The following is a 22,101-nucleotide window of genomic DNA, read 5'->3' as shown; positions in this document are numbered from 1 at the left end:
TTTATTTTCTCAAGCACTGTTCAACATTTCACTTTTTCTAATGGAGCAGAAGTTCTAAAAGAAAAAAAAAATGTTTAGCTGAGCAGTTTTGTTTAGTTTTTTCTTCCTGTGCCTTTTTCTAAATAAATACCTTGCCACAGTTTTCATTGGCAAAATATGACCAAATGCATTTAGTTCTTCTAGCAATACAAAGCAGTTACAGAACTTCTGGAGTTTCTTGTTTAAAAAATTTCATACAAAAAGGCTTTACTTTACAATATTGAAATGGGATAAAGCAAATTTCAGTATGGTCAATGGAAAAATTAATTTGTGAACTTCTGCTGCTTAGTGAGGTGACCCATTAAATAAATGGTTCTGAAATTTTGCTCATACAAAAGCAACTATATATTTTTAAATAAATAAAAGCTACTATGTACATTATACTGTACAATTAAATGAGAGATGACATGAAATGGAATAAATTTAGGCCTGCCTTTTCATTAGCAATGCTCATATCTTGACTTTATTACAATTTTGGATAAAACCCTCTGCTTTAGATTATTTTTTTTTGTTTTAGTGGCAGCCACATGAACGCACCACCATATTCCTGTATTTTTTTAAAATAACATTGGAACTGTCATCAAAGTAGAGCACGGAGATTGCGTTCAGTTTTGTTGGTGCACAGCATGGCTTGGGTACGTGATCGGGGAACATCAAGTGAACCTGAAAGACAGATAAATACACAGCTCATATATCAAACAGAGAGGTGCAAGGACAATGTCAGTGCAAAACATGTCTTTGCAATTCAGCAAGGGCTGTGGTCACAAATTTTCCTCGGTTAGCAAGTTTAAAGCACAGCTTACCTCCAGCACATTTTTCTGATTTCAGTTGCACAGGCAGGGTTATACAATAAAAGCAGATGGAGAGATAAATGAGAAGCAGCCAAGACAGAAAGTTGGTTTTCAGATGAAATTTAGAGAATTAGAGTTAGGCAGCTGCTCAGGAAGACATTTAAACATATTGTCTGTACCATCTTTGCTGAGGGTGAGGCATAACATGAAGCAAAGGCTCAAGCCCCAGGTCTCACCAAGACCCCAGCACGTGCTAAAATGCTTTCCTGTGGTGGGGGTTCAGTGTGGAGGAAAATCTATTGCAGACAGCAAAGGCTGTGCAGGCAAAGCCTCATAATGAAACTGTTTACAGCCTGTGAAATGGTAAGATGTGGCATCTCAGACAGTATGAGTGCATTTTAAGGTCTTATCCAGGTATCTATGGATCCAATTTTTCTTCCATTGAAATAAAAATCAGTTCATAAGGTGAGGCCAGCTGGACAGAATATTTGGGGCAGGGGCTGAGGCAGAGAAGTCTTTTGGTTCACCAGGCTGAAATATATCAATGAAAGATTAAAGCAAAAGAAAAGAGTTTTGAAAAGTGTCCCAGAACAAACAAGATCTAGTGGAAATAAAATGGCGGAAATTCAAGTTCTTTGTACTTGAAAGAAGGTTGGATATAATATTCTACACTCACTAGAGACTTGGAACCTTGGGAGTCAGAGAAGAGGGAGTTGTAATAGGGAGGGCAACAAATTATTAAGGCAAGGATGAAGACTTCAGCAGTAATAGATTTTGTTTGTATGTTAAGTCTTTGTAAATCTGTTAGAGCCATCTGTCTTGCAGTGATATAAACCCAGAACCTTTGCCAGCCAACATGGAACAGTCTATCAGGAAACAATTTTTACATAACAGTTACCATGAGAAGGCCTTTTGAAATGAGCAATAATAAATCCTGAAGTAGCTGTTTTGTAACAGTTTAGACACACATTTAAAAAATATTTAACAAACGAATAGCAAAGCACCAGAGGAAAAAAAATTATTGTGCCTGACCTGGTCAGGTGTTTGTCCAGCTGTAAATCGTGGTCCCACCAGCCCCTGCCACCCCTGATGGAAGATCCGTGGCCCCACAATACCCCCTTGGAAGTGATGTTCACAGCCTTTCCAAGTGTTTACCCCTAATTCAGTGCAAGCCAACCTGATAATCCACTGCCTTGCACCACCAGGAAGTCAATGCTACCCCTGTGCCTATTCTGAGGGCGATGCAGGAGATGAGAAGAAAGTTTATAGAGCTTATTAAATGCACCCTGTCTTTTATTTATATGCATCTGTATTGTCTGTTTGCCTGACTTTAATTGCAGAGAAACAAGAGAGGGAGAGAATGAGGTACTGGCCTGTATTTCTCCTATTCTTATTACAGAAGAAAATAAAAAAGAATCAGTAAAGTTTGGAGGGGTACCAAGGAACAATCACTTCCCACACCAAAGAGCAGGCTTTTTCAGAATGGTGTAATCATTATGGCCAGGAGGTGACTGCATTTGGATTAGGGTGGAGCATATGAATAATTGCTTCCCAAGCCATCCCCATATGCACACCTTGTGTAAATCTGAATTTTGTATTATTTAAACCAGAAAGCATTAAACTACTGTTATCTCATCTAATTTATGTACAGCTAAAACTTAATTGGCCTCATGATTTTTTGGCTGCACTGAATGCCTGTACAGTACATGCAAAGGGAGACACGCAATTCCAAAATGGCCATAAAAAGAGCAAAAATTAAGTATCCAATTTAAAAAATAGGACAAACTACACACATTTCCTAACAATGGGAAAATAACCATTTTTTGGAAAGGAAAAACACACACGAGAAAGTAGCAGTGAGCCAACTCTTATTTAACAGTCCATAATTGCAAGAGGGAACTCTAACCTGGGGATCTCAGTGATATTGGCAACTTTTCTGGACAATGCTTGTGTAATACTAAACTATTGCTTTGCTGACCTACTTCTTTTCTGCTCAGGACTGCAGATATGCTGTTCTTCATTGTCTTCTAAGAACATTGCTGTATTCCTTGCCAACTGGCATTTTCTGTTCCCTTTCACCTGAACTCCTTAACACACTTCTACTTATTTTCAGCCTCTGACATTTTCCCTTCTTTTAGTAAATCTTGCTGACTGGAATTCTAGTATAGAGGAATAATGTTGCATTGGTGACGGGACTTGGAGAAGGTGAGTAAATGAAAAATTGAATGGAGGGGAAAAATATATGCTGAGTTTTTGAAAATGTCCCTCTCATGTAGAAATATTTGGCAATTTTCACAAACAGAACTTGTTTCCTATCAGAAAGAAATAAAATTTTATTTTTGTTTGTTTGCTTGCTTGGTTTTGGGTTTTTGTTTTTGGTGTGGGATTTAAATTTGAGGGGGGTGTTTGGGCTGGTATCCCAGGCAGTAACTCCACTCATTTCTCAAGGGGGAAGGTTTTTCAGGCCCAGATTTGATGTGAAAATAAAAGAAAAAGATCATTATCCTTGGACAGAGTCATCAGCATAATCTGATAATCAGGATATCTTACCATTATTAGTTTAAATCAAACAGAACCTGAAATCCATCTAATCTCAGCTGAGTGTCTTGAATGTTCCAGAAACTAACTGGGGATGACAGCCCTGTCCTTTTCTCATTTCGTGCTGAGACTCCCTCCTTGTGTATTTCTCTTATTCCTCTCCTTAATCATTCTGCTAATACCAGTGCTATTCAGAGACAGCTCTTCAGCTGGCACAGGTGAAAAATCAGGTTTTGACCAGACTGACCAGACTTTGGCCTCAACTGTAATGACATTTAGTCATAGCCTAAAGGTCGTGGTTTCTGTAGCTGAACACTGCTGGGCTAGAGGGGGTCTAGCCAGCTGCCTCAACTAAGATCATCTTTTTGGCTGCTCCAGCTGAGGCTCAGGACTAACATAAGAATTAGCAGAGGCAGAAAGCTGGCTGCAAATCCCCTTTTACATGTACCGGGCAGAGCAACAGATCCAAACACACTTATTTTTAAATTGCATTTGTAAGCCAGGCATGACTGAACACAATTTCGTACATGCAAATGCATCTGTTTGCAAAGCTTCACATTAAATTACAGTGTAAGAATCTGTGCCAACAGTTGACAACAGAGGTCCATAGAGTGGCCAAGTGTCATCATTTCTGGAAGGTATAACATGTAGATGTTAACACTGAGCTTCAATAAGTTGCAAAAACTCTTGGAAGTCAAACCAGGGGGCCCCTTTGGTTCCTGTCTACACAATTCTCCAGTAATACAGCACAGTCTTCTCATGTGCTATTGCATTTGAAATGGAAGTGAAACCTACCACACAGGCCACTCTGAGCAATTCATCCTCTCTCCAAGAAAATCACTAAAGCAGGTTTTGAAATGAGTTATGATTTACAAAGAAATAATCAAAATTCAGTAGTGGTAAACAGAAGAGTCAGACTCAGCACAGGCACAAACAACTGCAGCATAGGCAACTACAACACAGTCAGAGGCATACCAGAGTCTGAACAATGGCATGGTTTGTTGCATTCATGTGAGCATTGAGGGGAAAAGAACACTCTCCATCACAGTAAAACGCAGCGTAGCCCTCCGGTGCAATAATCCAATCCTAAAACAGCAACAAATAAATCCACTCGTTATATTTTCTCACTCAGGGAATTTATAACTATATCAAACTAAGACTTGCTCAATGACAAAATGAACTTCATAGGGTGGCATGCGAAATGAATGGTTTTTTTAAAAAAAAAGTACTTGCTTTGTCCATGGAAAATTGAGATGAAAATTAATGAAACCTAAAAGTCTGTACTGAATACCAAATAATGAGGCTATAAGGGAGACTGAAGATTAAAATATATTTGCAGAATACTTTTCATTCCAGACTCAAAATCTTGAGCACTTCTTGGTGCAACAAAAGTAATTAAAATGCATTCTCTTCCTTCAGCATACTCAGCACTGTTAACTATATTACTGTGTGAGACAGCGTTGCTAGGGATTACCTGTTGGCATGTCAATGAATCATACATTTTCAGTATTTCAAGCAACACAGCATGGGCAAAAGACCACAAGAGGGAAAATATTTTAAAATGTTAATGAAAGCTGTGTGTTTAGTTTGCTGAATTCCTCCTCTGCCAGGTAATGGAGGTGCTGCAGGAAGGGCAGGGAAGATCAAGTAGCTACTTGGGATTTGTATCTTTTTTTTTGTATCTTATTTCACCCTGTGTTTCACTGATTAAATATTGTACAGTGTAGCTCTGACTTTCCAGCTGAAACTTTTAATTCTTACAGTAGCCTTTTGTTAAAAATATATTTTCTTTTTTCTTTGACTACTGTGGCCACTATGACCACTGATCTGAGGGCCCAGCACATCTTGGAGCATGCCAGAATTTACTGTTAAAAAAACAAAACAAAACAAAACAAACCCAAACCAAAAAAAACCTGTTGATATCTGAAAAAACCCCTGTAATCAAGAGACAATGGCTCACTTGTTCAGCGGCCTGAGTTCAATACCACAAGCCTGCTCTGTGGCCCTGCACAGGGTAATTATGCTTTGCAGACTTGGGAAAACAGCCTCTGCCTACTTCTTCAGGCTGCTGTGGGGATAAATATGCTACAAAATATCAGAAAGGATAATGAGGCCATATGAGAGTCTGAGCTAGATATATAAAGATTGAGCTGTCACTAAAGAGATAGCATACTTATACTCCTCATAGACTTGTTCTGCTCCTGGAGAATGGTTTTAAAATAATTCAGAGAAATCTTAAATGCACAGGCAACTGTCCCTGGGTTCTTACCTATATATGCAATAGTTAGAGGTTGCTGAAGGCCTTCTTGTTCTTTCTTTATAGAGAGTTCCTTGCTTTCTGGAAAAAAACCCTAGATTGATCTCTATTTTTTTTTCCCATAATGCCCTGCCTCTGACTTCATGACCTTTTACTGTAAGTATATTATTTTTTTGGTACTGTATGGCAGGACGAGTTTTCCTCAGAAATTATATAAAATTAGCTATGGTATCATAAAGATCACTGAGCCTATTTTCCTTAGGGATATAAATCCAAGATTTATTTCCCTGAGGACCCTACCCCAGTGAAATCTCTATGACCTGCAGCAGACAGCACTGAACAGGAGGATTTAAATCTGAACTAGTGAAAATTGAAAACCTTTCATTACTTGATGTGGAGATTTTCGTTTCATTTAGTGCAGATTCACTCAACTCTTGAGCGGTAGTTTAAGTTTATCTTTGTGTGAATGAATCCATATCATAAAGTCACTAATGTATGCAATATGCTTGAGAGCAGAGCTAAAAAAGGTATAGTGATAGCAATATTGATAAGGATTTGTTACAAAATTCATTTAAATAAGCTGTCTCTCATCATTTTAATACCAATTTCCATAAAGAAAACAGAGTGTAAATAATGGGGGACTTAAAATAGATTGTCCCAGTTTGAACTGTTAGGAAAGAGCGTTTATAATCTTACCTGCCATCCTAAGTCTCGGAAACTCACATAAAGTTCGTGTTTCTTACATGCTTGCTTTTGCTCACTTGTGTTATAATCTGCAGGAAGTAAATAACATTCATAAATTATTTGCAAGCATGGCTAGAACTGACAAGCTTTAGCTATTTTTGAGGTCCTTACCAAGCTGTACAAAGGAAAGGAAAACCATACTGTCATTTATACTCCTAGGGTTAGTTGTGAAGGCAATGTAAACCTGGATATAAGGAATCAGCAGAGTCAGACTGATACAATTTCTGTACACTGGCAAAATATTGCATTCAGTAATAGGGGAAACAGGTTTACAAGGTGTCTACTTGCTGGCCAGCTGAGTAACACCTCTGATAATATCCACACAGGTCATCAAAGAGGACAAGTGAGACCCTGATCCAAAATATCAGGCAAATCATCTCTAGGTTGGCACAGTTTCAATTGCCAGGTAAAGAAAGTAGCCCAATTCAACAGATTAATTACCAACAATAAAAAATGTCCAGAAACAAGAGAATTTCCAAAAGTCTCTTAGTTAAACACACAGTGGCACATAATATACTTTTTAATTTTTACTATATATTCTGGAAATATTCACCACTTGATGATCTGTAGTTGCTAATACTAGTGTAAGCAAGTAGACTAACAGGTGCTTTTTAAAGGACTGAAAGCTCTCCGTCAGAGATGTGTCAGGATAGAAGGACACCCAGAACCTTCCATACATGCTTCTCCATGAGAACCTTACTCCTGGAGAAATTCTAGTGCTTGTTCCTTACTGCTCCTAAGTAACAGGAAAGGAAGGGAACAGGGTCATGCCTTGATCACATTAGTCCCCAAAGTTGGTTTATACAGCTATCCACGTGGTGCCATGAGTAAGGCATGTGACGGAGCAGGGAGTAAAGACTGTCTCCTCTCTTTCCAATTCAAGAATGCTTAAGGTGACTTTTTTGAACCAAAATAATAATTCTGGAAAAAAAAAATAGTTCACAAAAAATTCACAAAAACAACAAGAAAAAGCAAATTAAAAAGTCCACAAAACCCTGAAAAATGAAGACATGGGAAAATAAAAGAAAACTTTTAGTTTCAGAAAAAGAATTTTTTAAGGCACATTCCTTTTTTAACATTATAAGATTTGAGACTGAAATGGGAAGGTCTTTGAAAAATTTCAGGGTAATTAAGATTCAGAGAAAAACTCCTTTTTCTCATAAAATGAAAGGAACTTCCACAGTCTGTTAACTAATCTGTGTAGTTCTTCACCGTTCTTGCAGTAAACCCTTCCAAATATATGGTCTAGAGGAGATTTTTGCAAATTTGTCAAGTACTTCTTGTCAGCCATCCTGACTTCTGTTACCATTGCTTCTCTGGGTTCTCTTCAGTTTCTCTGTGTCTTTCCAAAGATGTGACGGCCACAACCAAAAACATTATAAAATAAAGTAAAATAGTTATTCTGGCTTGTTTTCTAGTAGTATTACCCAGAATATGAGTTTTGCAGTAAAAGCACACTGTCAAGTAATCAGCTACCAAATTTTTTTAATGTATTCCTGCCTTGTCAGCCTTAGGAACCTGTTGTAGTTTTACAAATCAATGAATAAAGAACAGATTGGGGATGAGGATGTTGATGAGAACTGCAGCGTGATGGGGCTGCAGCAGCCATGGTAAAGGTTCTGAGGGATGGCATCCACAACAGCATTGCAACCTGTTGAAAGTGAAGCAAATGTGGCACAAATCCACTGTGGTTGTCTAGGAAAATCCTGACTGAATTCAAATTCAAATAGGAAGCAAAAGTAATGTGTAATTGGGATGAACCACACAGAAATAATATAAATATGTTGTCTGGGAAAACATAAGAAAAATACAGCTTTGTTGTTCAGTAGAGCAAAGGGCCTAGCGACGCGGACTCACAAGAGGTTAATGTAGCCAGTGATTTCTTTGTCTTGTTTTTTATTGGCAAGATTTACTCCCAGGACTCCCAAGGCCCTGACCCTAGCAGCAGAAGGTCTAGCCACAGTAAAAGAGACAGAGTTAGGAGCCAGTTAAGCAGCTTGAAGATACATGAGTCCATGTGAGCAGAAGGGATGAATTTCAGGGTGGGGAATGAGCTGACCAACACTGCAAAGTCACTTCCTGCCTTTTTTGAGCATTCATACACCAAAAGACATTCCTGATGATTCAAAATGGAAAATGTCACACCCATCTTCAAGAAGGCCAATCAGCTTAACCGCAGTTTCTGGGAAGTCTTTGGAAAAAATTCTCATGGAAACTGTCCAGGCAAACAAAGAAGAAGGTGTTTTGGGAAGAGTAAGCATGAATTTACTAGTTCAAACTGTGCCTAACCGACCTGACTGTTTTCTGTGATGATCTGACCAGCTTTGTGGGCTTTTGAACAGCTCTGGGTGTTGATACCTTTGCTTTTAGGAAGGTTTTGGATATGGTCTCCCATCATATTCCTTGAGTCAAATTGGTCAAACCAATCAAAAACATTGATAGGTTAGAGTACTTTGATAGGTAAGAATATAATGGATGGAGACTTGCCTAGGCTGCTGGGCCCAAAAGTTGGGGTCAGTGGTACAGAATCTCCTGGCAGCTGGTTACTAGGGAGGTCCCTAAAGGATCAGTGCTGGTAGTAGCATCCTTTTCAGTAACTTGAACAACAGAACAGAATGTGTTCTCTGGAAGTTCACAGAGGATATGAGATCTAAGAGGAGTGCTCCATCATCCAAATTACCGATAAAAGGTTGGACTGCACCAGATCCAGAAGAAACTCGACAAGACGTCATTCAAAATACACAGACAATTTTTTCTTTTACTGGTAACATGCTCTTTGAATAGGCTTTTTCTTTATTTTTTAAACAGGTTGTGTACCTACTTTCTATTGAATACACATGGGCCCAATATGACTCCCAAAACTGTGTCAAAAGCTGTCCACAAGTCACAAATATGTGCATTTGCAATACTAGATAAGTATGAAGGATGTTAAGGTAGGCTTTCTAAGCTATGATTCCTCAAATCCTCATGGTTTTTAAAGACAAACACTGTGTTCTTTCCTATGGTATTTTCCTAGCCTTCAATGACTGCCATTAAAAGATCTCCACATACAGCTGGTTATGTGCTGCTATCTCAGATACTTTCAGTTGTCCCGGGGCATGCAGGGTCAAAATATACACCACATCCCATGGGATATCTATGTCTTTTTGGAGAAGCAGTTGGAAGCAAGGCAGGATGCCCTAAGACATCACAATTTTTCAAAAATCCATATGCCTTTATACAACCAAAATCCCTGGGTCATACCTTATGCTGAGTTGTATGCAACAATCCAATGGGTTTTGCACACACTCTAGAAGTGAAGGTAGTTAAAAGTAAAGGAACTTTAAAAAATTGGACCTGGGTTCACTGATCATTCTTCACACAGATCTATATATTCACTTTCATTAACATCAGTGCCCATAGGAGATGAATATTGAGCTTTTCTGTCTCAGCTATTAGAGGGAGTTTATAACTCATACGTATAGAATAAAAGCCACTTTGCAAAAGAACTGTGACTGAAAAATGTGGAAAGTATGCACATGAGAAAGTCAGGAAAGCCACAATATGTTTTTTAATAGCACACAAGCAGGCAAACAAACGAAAGCTGAACATTGTGGTTTTGCCAGATTTCCCTGCAGTGGCAGTTTCATGTTCAAGAACATGTACAGAAGTTTTAGGGCCAAGATGTAGCAGAACATCCTCCAGTTAAAGGGGAAAATCTGAATAATACATATGTAAGTCATTGCACAGATGTCATCATGGTTGTGATACTCTGAGCCATCTGAATATAGGTTCAGATTATGTGTGGTCACACCAGAACACCTGATAAAATGGCCAGCATGTACAGACTGTAAGCCATCTAACCCATTCACCAACGAAGAAAGTGAGACTCAGAAAAGTCTGAATCCTTCCCTTAATTCTACCTTTCATGGAGGACAAATGTTGTGTGTAATATAACACTTTATGTAAGTATCAAATGTGACATTTATAATAAGATCTGGTGCTAAGGATTCAATTTCACACACTGTAGCTTCAAAGCCCATATGCTTATTCTGTCAAGAATCAAAACCATAGGCTATTGTGATAGAGAAAACATTGTTCCTCAGTGGAATCTAAACTCCTACATAGCAGAAAAAGTTGTGGAAGGAGGTCAATAAAATATATGTATAAGAAATTTAACGAGATTTTTTTTTTCAGGGGAAATAAAGACATAAAAACATGCTTTTACATACTTTTGCAAAATACTATATTTTGAATCAGTTTGTGTAACACCAATCAATAGCATACACAAACTGTAGGCTTAAGTATTGTTTTCTGGTTTTATCTCCATATGAACAAAAATTATGTAGCTTTAGTTTCCTGGTGTAAGTCACTATTCAGTATTTAAATGTGGCTATTCTCTAGTGCCCAGTTACACTGTAACTCTTTTCAGACAATGCTAAAAATGTTAAAATTTAGCCAGCTTTTTTTTAGGGGAGAGTTACGTGACTTACTTTGTAAACAACCTGCCTGGTCTTGTTTTGATTTGGGGATTTTAATTTTTATTTCTTCTATCTATAGTTCAACAAAAATAAAACTAAATAAATAAAAAAGAGTTTCATTCTCTGTGCACAGCAGGCAGGTAGAGCCTGAATGCTAAGTCTAATTCTGTCTGTCTTTACACTGCATTGATGTCATCTCCTCTTGAAGTTCTTAGCAACACAGGGGTGGTGACCCCAAGTCTGTCAACAATTTCCCAGGTGTTATAGTAATAGATACATAAGATTTAATTCTCTTATATTGAGATTGTGTATATGAAAGAATCACAGAATGTTAGTTGGAAGAGACCTTAAAGATCATCTACTTCCAACTCCCCTACCAGGGGCAGGGAGTCTCCTCATTTCCACTATACCAGGTCTCTTCCAACCTAAACCATTCTATGATTTCATGAAACTTCATGAATAATTTTAAAAATGTCTTGTTCTTTGGAAGGGAAGAGCTGGGTTGTCTGGTGGAGCTTTCCTTTTTGACAAGCTGAGAACACAGTAAAGCTAATTGATGAAATCCAAGAATTTAAAAAGGGAAAAAGAGGGTGGCAAAATACAAAATGGAAGAGGCAAAAAAGGCAAGAGCAAGGGAAAAAGGAAGAAAAGAAAAAAGAAAAAATAAGAGGGGAAAAAAGGAAGAGAAAACAACGAAGAAAGAAGCAAGGAGGAAGTGAAGACATGATTGTGATAAAGTTGAGACATGTATAGAAGGAGAAATATTGGAAGTCTGTCATATATGAATGACAACATACTTATCTGGGCCTGGCTACATCACCTCTGGCTATGTAAGTGAGCATTTTCCACTGTCAGTGTCTGTCTTACTTGCTGTAGATACAAGGTCATGGAAGAGGCTTGGAAACAAGACCTACATCACAGAATTATCTTTGCCAGTCACTGTGTCAAGGGTCTTGCTTCAAGGAATGAATGAGAATTGAATATAGACTATTGACTATCTTCCATGAGAAAGATGATGGGCAAAATTCTTTGGTTTTTTCCCAAAAACTTTTGTGTTTAAATATGAAGATGTGAATTTTACTTTTGAAGTTCTGCTCATTACTGAAGTTGTAGAGAACTGGGACAATTAGCCTTTCCCACAAACATAAAGGGATGCGGTATATCCCCCAGATCCTGGGGCTGGAAAAAAGAAAAGGAGCATAGCTTTTCTCTGATAGCAGGCTCTCCATATAGAGGGACTATATTCTGAAAAGAGTCAGAGATCAGAGAAATAAGAACATGTCCTCTTCTCTATGTCTTTTTTGCATGCTGGTGGCATCCCGACAGAATCCGTACATTGCCTTTGTAGCCTTCAGCATTCTCATCCACAATATTTCAAGAGTATTGTTGCAGTAGTTATTAAAAGAATTCTGGATCACCCATGGTGGGAAAAGTCCAGTGAGCAATAATTAATGACACCCAAACAAGTTTGTTCATTTGTGACATGGGGATTGTTGAGGCAAACTGCAAGGCAAGAGCATGGAATGTGGTTTGCCACAGTGCGGGAACTACACCTCCAAGCAGTTTTGCCACAGATGTTGCTATGTGAAGCTGTGGTCGCTTATCTACCTTCAGCTTTGCCATCTTTTCCAGCCTGCCTATATCTTAATGCCTTCCTCTCCAGGCAATGCCTCTGATTTTGATGCAATTGCATGTTCAATTGCTTCTTAACCTGATCTTCTCTTAACAGTATGGTTTTCTTGACCTGCAATCTCCTCTGAAAGAGATCTGCCATGGATCAACATATGTAGTAGTGTACTCTATGCTTATGTAGACCTTGAAAATATTAGGAGAAAATTTGTTTCATAATGCCCATTTCACTAGAGATGTTCTGATTTTCTTATTTTTACAACCAGTCTGGAGCACAATTGGAAGCAGAGGTAAGGTTGAAAAGTATTTTGAGACTTATAGGCAGCTCTCCCTGAGGTAATTCTTATGTCAATACAATGTGATAAGGTTGTGTTTTTCCCAGGTTGAAGCAGCAAGGAGCTTTGGCTTTCCTGCTATTATCAATGAGGCTTAAGAAATCTGTTCAATTCTCACTTTTTCATGCACTAGATACATAGGATTCAATCTGAAAGTGTGATATTTATATTTAGGTATCTTGCATGTACCAAGGTAATTATCCCTTCACCCAAAATAATGTGATTCTCAAAATCAGCAGTCTTTCCAGAGAATATGAAAAATTATTTTAATAATTTCTTTGACTTCTTTAGCAACTTGGCAGTAATTTTTGGTTGTTATGGTAAAATTTTCCTTCTGCAAAAGATCTGGGAAAGGCGTTTCCATTGCATTAGAGTAGCCTTAGCCTGCCTCTGTCAAGGTTCTGAGACACATATAAGCAATGCATATTGTTTATAACACTTCTCCTCAAATAGGTGAGCCCCATCCCAAGGCTAAATTCCTTCCACAAAATATTGATTTGCTTACTTTTAGACTACCATGGGATTTAAGAACAGTCCTTATATTAAGGCTTTGATATGCTGTTATTAAATCTGCCATGCTTCTAGAAAGAAACATTTTCACACCCTTTTCCCAAAAAGTAGAAATGTTTATTCAGAAGTGAATATATCTAGAAAGTGACTTTGTGCCTTCAGCTGAAATGATTGTTTCAGGAAAAACTGGAGCAAAATTTATTCCAGGCTCTAAAGCAATTATGAACATTTTTATGTGCATTAATGTCCATACCTTTCAGGTAAGGGACAAAATTCACTCCATAGAGGGATATATTTTACCTTTATATCATGACTTGTCAGCTGGTCTGAACTCCTAAGCAGTTTACAATTTTGCAGATTGGTTAAGCTTCCTCATTTCCAGTATTGAGATTTTTATTTTACACCTTGCCTTCTTCAGCTGAGAGGCAGTTTTGCTGAGGCTTGCTAGACAAGTAGTAGGGGTGCTATTCTATTCTATTTTTTACTTATGCATAGCAAAGACATCATACAGTTGCATACTGTGTAGGTTTAGTTTCAAGCTCAGACACAGACTTTCTTAAACTGCTTGGTCATTTCACCCTCCTGAGGCCCATGATACATGTAATTGATCTGACCTACAGAAGGCAGATCACACCCAGGGCCCACACAACGAAAGAGGAGTGGGAACACTGTTTCTGGCAGTTCAGCCAGTGAGCAGCACCTTTTTGAGCTGTTGTGACTGCAATGCATTTGAGCAGGTGCTCACACCTCCTATAAAAAGACTGCAAATCATGGCTCCATCTTACCCCCAGCGCCTGGCATCCTTGAGGACTCCTGTTGACTACTGGATTTGTTGCGGTTCTGATTTTTCCTCTTGTTGTTGGCTGCTCGGACAGAACGGAAAAGCACTTCACTTGCCTTGAAGAATGCCACCATGAATGGTTGCTTTGACTGAGGCCCATGCCTTCCAACCAGGCCAGCAGATTTAACATTGATACTTCGACCTAAAAGCAAGGGGAATTAGAAGTTAAAAAGTGAACTCCTGCCCCTCTCAAAGCCCTAGCAGGAGTTCAACTGCTGACTGAATCATAGCAAGGAATTTGCTGAAATCCTGAATTTATATGATTAGGAGTCTATCCGCATTTTGTTTAACAGAACTTAAAAAGACAAAAAAGGTAAGCAATTTGCAAAAGTTTCAACAGCTTTACAGATACAATTTTTATTTCATAAAATTGCAGTCTCTGTGTGTTATATATCTTATTCATTACAGAGGCGTTTTAATTCAGTCTCACATACATCTATAGAACTGAAAAATAAATGAGGCCCATTAAACTCTATTTCCTGTAGAAAGGATAATGTAATGAGGTCTTCTAATTTTTCATCATTTCAGTGGGATGTGGAACTTTATATCCCCCAAGCAAACCAGTAGCAAATAGGAGTGTAAATAATAAATATAATTCTGCTTTAAAAATAAATATTGTGCAGTGTTACTCAAACTGATGTTCATTCACCAGTAAAGGTAGGAAGCCATTCAGTTGTTCAAGAGAAGAGAGTTTGAAATATGTGTATTATTGACTCTGGTTCTGTTCCCAGGGGATGTGCATATTTCTTTAAAATATTTGTTCAGTCAGGACTGTGTGGTAACCTCACTATATTATGTGGTCTAAACCTCACTGAAAGAAAGGAAAGCAAAACAAGTCACTGAAACTGCATCAGTGACATTTTAGCAAATAAACCCTCACTCTTAACAGAATTTATTTTGGCAGCGTAAACACTTTTGTGCGTACGTGTACTATGCAGAGCCCTTCACCCGTCAGAAAATGAGACAGTGTCATGTGAAGCTGTGCAGCTGTGCAGGGTGGGGACACAGAGGTCCTGGAACGCCAGGGAGGCTCCGGGCACGGGCACCGGGCGGCACCGGGGCGCCGCCGCTCTCCGCTAAACCCTCTGGAAAATTCGGGACGCGGGCAACAAAGGCGCATCTGCCTCACAAATGTACAGTGCTGCTAACTCAACCACCCTGAAAAAGAACTTGAAAACATAGGAGTAAACATTATAGAAATAAGCATATAGGTTTCCTTTTCAAACACAAACTCACAGTGGCTGCACGCCAGAGTCTATATTTCTTAAAAAAACTCTATCACTGGCGTAAATGAAAGAGGCAGTTTGATTTGTGGTTAAAGTAGTTTCCATTCTACTTCCACTGTAACAAATGTATTAATTCAGCTCAGACTTCCTCCTTCTGGCAGCCCTTTTGCAGTAAAAAGAGAAATTAGAAGTTCCAGCCAAATACCATACCTTGAACTGACCCACTTCAATACATAAACACTTTTACAACATGTTTATTCAGGTGTAGCACTTTAAATTGGTTTAAGATGTTTCCAGTGACAGAGAGCCCAGCAAAGGCAAGAGAAGAACTGAGAAAGTTAGCAGTTATGCAGCAGAGTAATTGGCAACATATTCTGAACAATTTTGATAATTGCTTTTTTGACTGCAATGGAAAAATATATTTGTTGAAGCTTCTGATTTCATTTTAAATGCTTTTTTAGTCTTGCGTTTCTTTAATTCTTTTTTTCATGTGTTTGAGTTACTATTAAATAATTCAGTAACATTAATTTCTATATGTTCCAATCTTCTGTTGCAAGTCAGATATGAAAAACTGTACATGCTATTCTCTATTCATAACAACATGGACAAGCTAGCTTCTCACCACAAAGTTCCACATTTCCCTTCATTTCTAGAGGGAATATTTTTACTATTTTTCTTTGCTTTTCATTCCAATGACTTTCAGAATTTTAATTTTATCTGTAAAATATTAATGCTTTACTGCTGGACATATGGAGAATACTATTAGATTTATATATTGAGAACTGTAAAGGTGTGTGAAGCTTTTCTGAATTTAAATTTAGGTTCCCTGAATTTACAATGGTGGATATTGTGTGCGAAGCAAAATATCCTTCAAACCAATGTGAACTCCCTTTAAAATAACTTTTAATATTATTAAGTTTCCTCTGGGTTTCCTTTAGACTTCAGCAATGAGAAGGCTATTAAGATTCCACAAGTTAAGGCTTACTTGGTTATCCAGGGTATAGAGATATACTATAAAAAATTAATCCTGCAACCCGCAGCCTTTTTACACAGAGAAACAGCTTATGTGACTATATTCCTCTATGTGCTTGATCTCCTAAGCAGCCACATAAGATTTTAGGACTCATTTGTTCAATTCATGAATGGAATACGCACTGGATCTGCTTCTTGTGCAGAGGAAAACTTTTATTGACTTCTGTGGGTACATTGTTAAACTTTTCTCTCTCAGTTTATCATATACCTTAGCTTAACTGCAACTTTCAGAAGATGAAGCAATCAAAATATACACTGCCCTTGAGACACAATATTTCTTCTGGGGAGGATCTCTGAACTGTTTGGTTTGGAAATTCAAACGATATATGTTGTCTCCATTTTAGGTTGCTTCTTTTCAAAAGAAATTTTGCATTTACAGAACTTCTATTATCCTTTATTGAAATAAAAAAAAAAGGAAGAAAAAATTCTAAAAATGGTCTTCAGTCTAAAAAAGCGTTGCCCCTTCTTGAACAGGAGGTATTTCAAAACATTCTGCTTCTGAAAAGCATCAAGCTTTCTGCCATAGCAGTAGCTCCATTGTGTGTGCCATGGTCTTGTTAGGTAGTCCTTATTTTTATTTGTAGTGTCAATTTCAGTATACATTAAAAAAATATTTGCTCTATGCTGAATTTCGCCTTGTAGCATTCATTTTTGTAAGTGGTTTTAATCTATCGTGTCTTGTAAACATTTCAAAAACTCTTGGCTTCAATGGCAACTGGAAATCCAGGTCTCTGGGGCATGCAGTTGTTCCATACTGTGGCATTAAAGCAATACTTTCTAAAGTCAGCTGAATGACTCAGGCTGACCCGCTTAACTACACTAGGAGCTTCAGCCAGATGAAACTCATAAAACCAGAACAGCGAGATTTGTCTTTCTGCTTCTCTTGAGCATCTCTGAACAACGTTGTCAAACATTCTGAAAAATGGGCTGCATTCTGTCCTTCCATCCAATCTTTAATTCCTAGGATTTCAAAGATTTTTCCCGGATTTCAGAAGAAAAGAAGTGCAAGTAACTAGCAGTGTGCTAGTGCCTGCTCCGCTGAACTTGGCCACTGCAATTGCCCCCCTGCATCTAGGAAAAACCCCAAAACCACAATAGATTGATTTGCTCTGTGCAGTGATAGTTGAGACCCCTTGTATTTTTCACATTCTAGCATGCACTTCTCAATACTGCTCTGACAATTAATTATCTTCTCTACACACTGGCAGGTATATTTGGAGACTAAGACTTATTTAAAGCATTATGTTTCAAATTTGCTGAACTACTTACTCCTTATTCATAGGATTCTGAGTCTTTGGCAAGATGCATTTGTTTGACTTGGCATTTAAACTTCTTTTTGGCTTTTATACTATTTGATAGTAAAGTGCCCTTAGCAGTTTGCATAAAAGCTTGCATGGAAGTTTGGGTTTGACTGACTGAACTGAATTAATATTATTTACCTTTTCACATTCTCTCCCCTAATAATAAAGGAATCACTGCTGCAAAAATAACTGTGAAGTTCAGCTTACAAAAAGGTCCTATCTCAACAATCCTGACAATTTTGTGTTTTTTATTTTTTCACCCACAAAACAGGAATTGCACTCGGGTTGATAACAGCAGAGCTATTTGCTGTGTCACTCTGTCTGCTTCAGTTCTGTCACATGCAGTCATATCATGCAATCCTTTGCATGAACTGATCAAGTTCCATCTTAAAAGTTCATTTCCCCTCCAGCTGCTCCAAATGGAAATGCAAGAGGCCTTCAATCTTTCAATAATAATCTGTCTTGCAGTCTTGACCTGGAGACATATCCTTGCTTTTCATAACATTCAGAAAGCTGACTTTTTCCGAGACTGCCAGTGTGGATGCTCATGACAGTAAGATCTGTGCCTTGGCTTTATCTCCTCAGACAGTATATATTTTAAGTAAAATATTGATCAGACACTTATTTTGCAAGAGCCTTCAGTCATTATGCATCCTAGCCAGATTTACACTGGCAGCACAGCACAATGAGTAATTCCAAAATCCATTATTTTGTCCTGAGTCATCAGCCTGCACCAAACCACTCATTTTGTTATGAAAAACAAGAACTTATTTACTTTCAAAAGTGTTCAAGAAGTCACAAACGACATTTTTTAAGATTAACCACTACTGCTAGGTCACAGTAGTTATTTTGGTAATAATTTTATGTATTTGTACTTAGAAATAAAAAATTTAGTAATTCTGAGAATTCATTTCAATGTGGTTTGCTGAAAAAAAAATTAAAGTTCCAATGCCACACCTAGGATTTCCTTCTTTTGGGCAGTGACATCTGAAATGAGGAAAGGCCTTTTGAAGAAAGATCCTGAGCATCCAAGGTCCAATAACATTTCATATTTGAGAAAAAAACTGCCTATATGCTCTGCCTATGAAAGCTGACGCAGTAGTTTTCAAAATTAGAGAGAAACTTTCATGGTTTCTCATGCCCTAACAGCACTCTCGAGAGCAGTGAGACTTGAAACAAAAGAATTGAGCTGGAGCTTGGCTACCTAAGCTTATTGTAAAAAAAGACAAGAGAAAAGCTAATAACACCAATGTGATGGTCTATATATAACACATCCTCAACACTCCAACTCTAAAGTATTTTTTTACGGTCTCTATTGTATTATCTGCATAAACTGTTGCTCAAACTTTTCCTTTGGTGGACACATTTATCTATAAAAACATAAAATATGCTTTTGACACATGCTTTGTGTGTTTTATTAACTCTTCTTCTCCCTGGAGGCTTTAAGGAATTCTGACAAATGGGTGGTCTTGGATGCTCTGCTCTGCCTTTCCTAGGCTTCACAGCTTTAGTCAAGACTAGATTCATCTTTTGTTTGTCAAATCTTACATTTAGTTGTTTTTACTCAGTTAATTTAAAGGAATTTTGGGTATCTTTTTGTGTTAATTTTGGTATTCATAAAGCTCTTGAAGAAAGCACTTGGGAACACATAAGGAACTCTGAAATGCTGTATAATGTGGCAGTACCATATATGCTTACACAAAGAAAATCAGTTGTAATTATACACAAAAATGCTCTGTAAGTACTTGATTTATCCTTCCAAGTTAATGCACTTAAACTGTGAGTGGCTTGTGGGAGTCCTGGGGCTTTTCTGCACCATTAAAAAATGTGTTCAGGAAGACAATAAAACAAGGAGAGATTAGATTAATTGGTCATCCACCAAAGAATAAAATGGATAAAAGCCTTCTGAATGGAATGGAACACAAATGCCATTATCTCTAAACTAATGGTGTTGAGAAGCAGCTGTATCCTTCATCTGTCTGGGGAGCAGGGTGTGGGGTGATTTGCACAGCTGTACAGCCAGGACCAGTGTGCACCAGTGGTGGTAGGAGAAGGGGTGGGAGCCCATTTCACTGCCCTCCTTGGCCCTGCTGCTTTAAGGGAGTGTGCCCTTACTAACAAAGGGTGCTACAAGCTGACACAGTGTTTGTACCCAGCTGGAAACTGTGGTTCCACCTATCTGAGCCAACTAAAGACTGCTGGAACTGGATCATCTGCTCTGCTCAGGGTGGGAGTGTGCTCCTGGTGCATTTACATCCTGTGCCAGCTCCACCACAGTCAACAGAACCTCCAGGCAGCACTGCAGCACTGGGACCCTTCTCATGGGGACAGCTGCCATGGGATCACCCTGTTTTGGGCACTAAGACTCATCCCTCCAGCTTGTTTCACACCACAGTATTGCCGAGCACGTTTAATTTAAAACTAGTACAATTTTGGCCAAAGTCAGCTCTGAACCAGAAATGGATGTAGCTGTACTTAGGTGGTGCTTGAGCCCAAGCTAATAAAACCTGCTGAGGGGCAGGATGTATTAGCTCGAGTTCAGTGCTGTGCTAACATGGCTATATGGCTTCCAGATGGCCCAGGATTCAGTCAGAGCTGTTGCCTGCCAAAGCCCATATATATATATCAATATAAATACATATTTCCTAAGTTTCCCCACTATAAGGACAGTAATGGAAGAGACATTACTCCTCATACTTTGCATTGTAAATACCAGATCCATCAAGAGGTTTAAAAGTAACAACCCAGCAGCATCCTCTAGCGTACTTGAGAGCTACCATGGCCAAGGTGGTCTAGGGGCAGCTGTGGGATAAATTCATGACATTTAGTGTGGTAATGATGAGGCCAAAACAACATCAAATATACAGCCAAGTACATGAAGAGGCCAGAGTGCTGCCACAGGTTGTTGAGAGCAAACCAGCTACTCCATGCCACACTGAAAGCTGCCTTTCTGAAGGCTTAGTTCAAGAAAGGGACCTTGGAAGATCTAGGCTAAGAGGAAGAGAGGGTAGAAAACAGAGACTATGTTTTTTAGTTTCTTCCCCAGCATCTCTGGAGAAGAACTTCGCCAATCCTTCATGCAGCATGTGGGGTTAAGAACCAAACCCCCTTCCAGGGGACACATATCAGAGCATACCCAAATTCATGCTGAAGGGGGAATCAGCCTTCCACAGGCTTCACTTGGATTGAGTAACCTATTTTTTTCAAGTTTGCTTTTGCTCTGGGGAAAAAAAAAATGCTTGAAAGTACTTGGAGAGTCAGAGTCAGGGAGCTGAGGGTTCCTGCTGCCTGCCCACCTCAAAAAGCAAGAAAGCCCAAAGACTTCTATTGGACTATGTGGTAACAGAAATCTTAATCTTTGTTTTTTCAAAGTATACAGCAGTTTCTTCCCTTCTGGTGTGCTGGTAGATGAAAAATAAGTGAGAGCTGGAGTAATCTAATAAAAGGCACAGAACTATATGACTGTGGGGCTACTCAGGATGTTGTGTTGAGAGCTGTGTATTTGGAATCCATTTTATTTTGTGGATCACCACCAATCACATTGCACATTATCTCCCTCTCCCATACTCTGTAAACAACTCTAGGTTCTCCTCAGCAATGACATAAATAGAAAAAGGATTACTCTTGTAGCTGCTTATACTACTTCAGCAATAGTGATGTTCAGATCACTGCTAACGTCCACTTATAAAAATGCTAAATGTTAATACAAAGGTGCTGATCCACTAGAACAACTTTTAAGTCTTAGGAGATGTGATATATACACAGGAAGAGGTTGCATGGAGCTTTTGAAATTATTTGTGCATCTGTATTGATTTTATGTTGCAATTCATCCAACATCAGTGCATCCATCAGCGTGAAAAAGATCACCTCTCATTTGAATCATGACAGAGAGTTTTGGTGTCAAAAGCAGGGAATCAGCCAAAAGGGGATGCTGCAGAATGTTGAGGATACGTTAAAAAAGAGAATCAAAAAAACCTGATCCTTAATTTGCCACAGCCCCAGGGAAAGAGTGCATTATATGTTGACAGCTTCCATATGTGTCATGCAAACCTTTATTCTTACTGTTCAAAATAAAATGTCCCATTAAGAGAAAAAGTCTACATTTCATGCTAAAATGAGACGTATGATACCAAATACTGTCCTAAAGAAAAAATAAAACACATTCCAGTGTCATGTGGCTTTTTGTACTTTTTTCAGGATTTTCAAAGGGGGAAAAATATGAATTACAACAACCAGACATTTTTCCAAAGATTTTCTTTTCACACTGTTGTATTAGTTACAAACTTCTTTTTATTCCTTATGTAGACATTATTGTTATTATTTGTGCACCATCTTCAGGGATGCAAAGAAATATACACAAGTAATTGCCAAAAAATGTCTCTGATAGATGATTGTAAG

General features: G+C 38.4%; 1 protein-coding gene across 2 annotated transcripts in view; it reads right to left on the bottom strand.

Moving 5' to 3' along the window:
* Nucleotides 1-552: 552 nt before the first annotated feature.
* Nucleotides 553-22,101, bottom strand: part of BMP5 (bone morphogenetic protein 5) — a 54,281-nt gene continuing 32,732 nt past the window's right edge. Inside the window, exons 4-7 of one of the 2 annotated variants that reach the window (XM_064710114.1) lie at nt 14,089-14,286; nt 6,322-6,398; nt 4,344-4,454; nt 553-702 (exon numbers count right to left, since the gene is read on the bottom strand). In XM_064710114.1, coding sequence (XP_064566184.1) covers nt 553-702; nt 4,344-4,454; nt 6,322-6,398; nt 14,089-14,286 — 536 coding nt within the window. The remainder of the gene's footprint in view (nt 703-4,343; nt 4,455-6,321; nt 6,399-14,088; nt 14,287-22,101) is intronic. The other variant, XM_064710115.1, reaches the window with a different exon arrangement.

Source organism: Zonotrichia leucophrys, chromosome 3 (assembly GCF_028769735.1).
Source record: "Zonotrichia leucophrys gambelii isolate GWCS_2022_RI chromosome 3, RI_Zleu_2.0, whole genome shotgun sequence".
Lineage (NCBI taxonomy): Eukaryota > Metazoa > Chordata > Aves > Passeriformes > Passerellidae > Zonotrichia > Zonotrichia leucophrys.
Note: the sequence above shows the minus strand (reverse complement) of the source record. Positions and strands in the feature narration are given on the sequence as shown.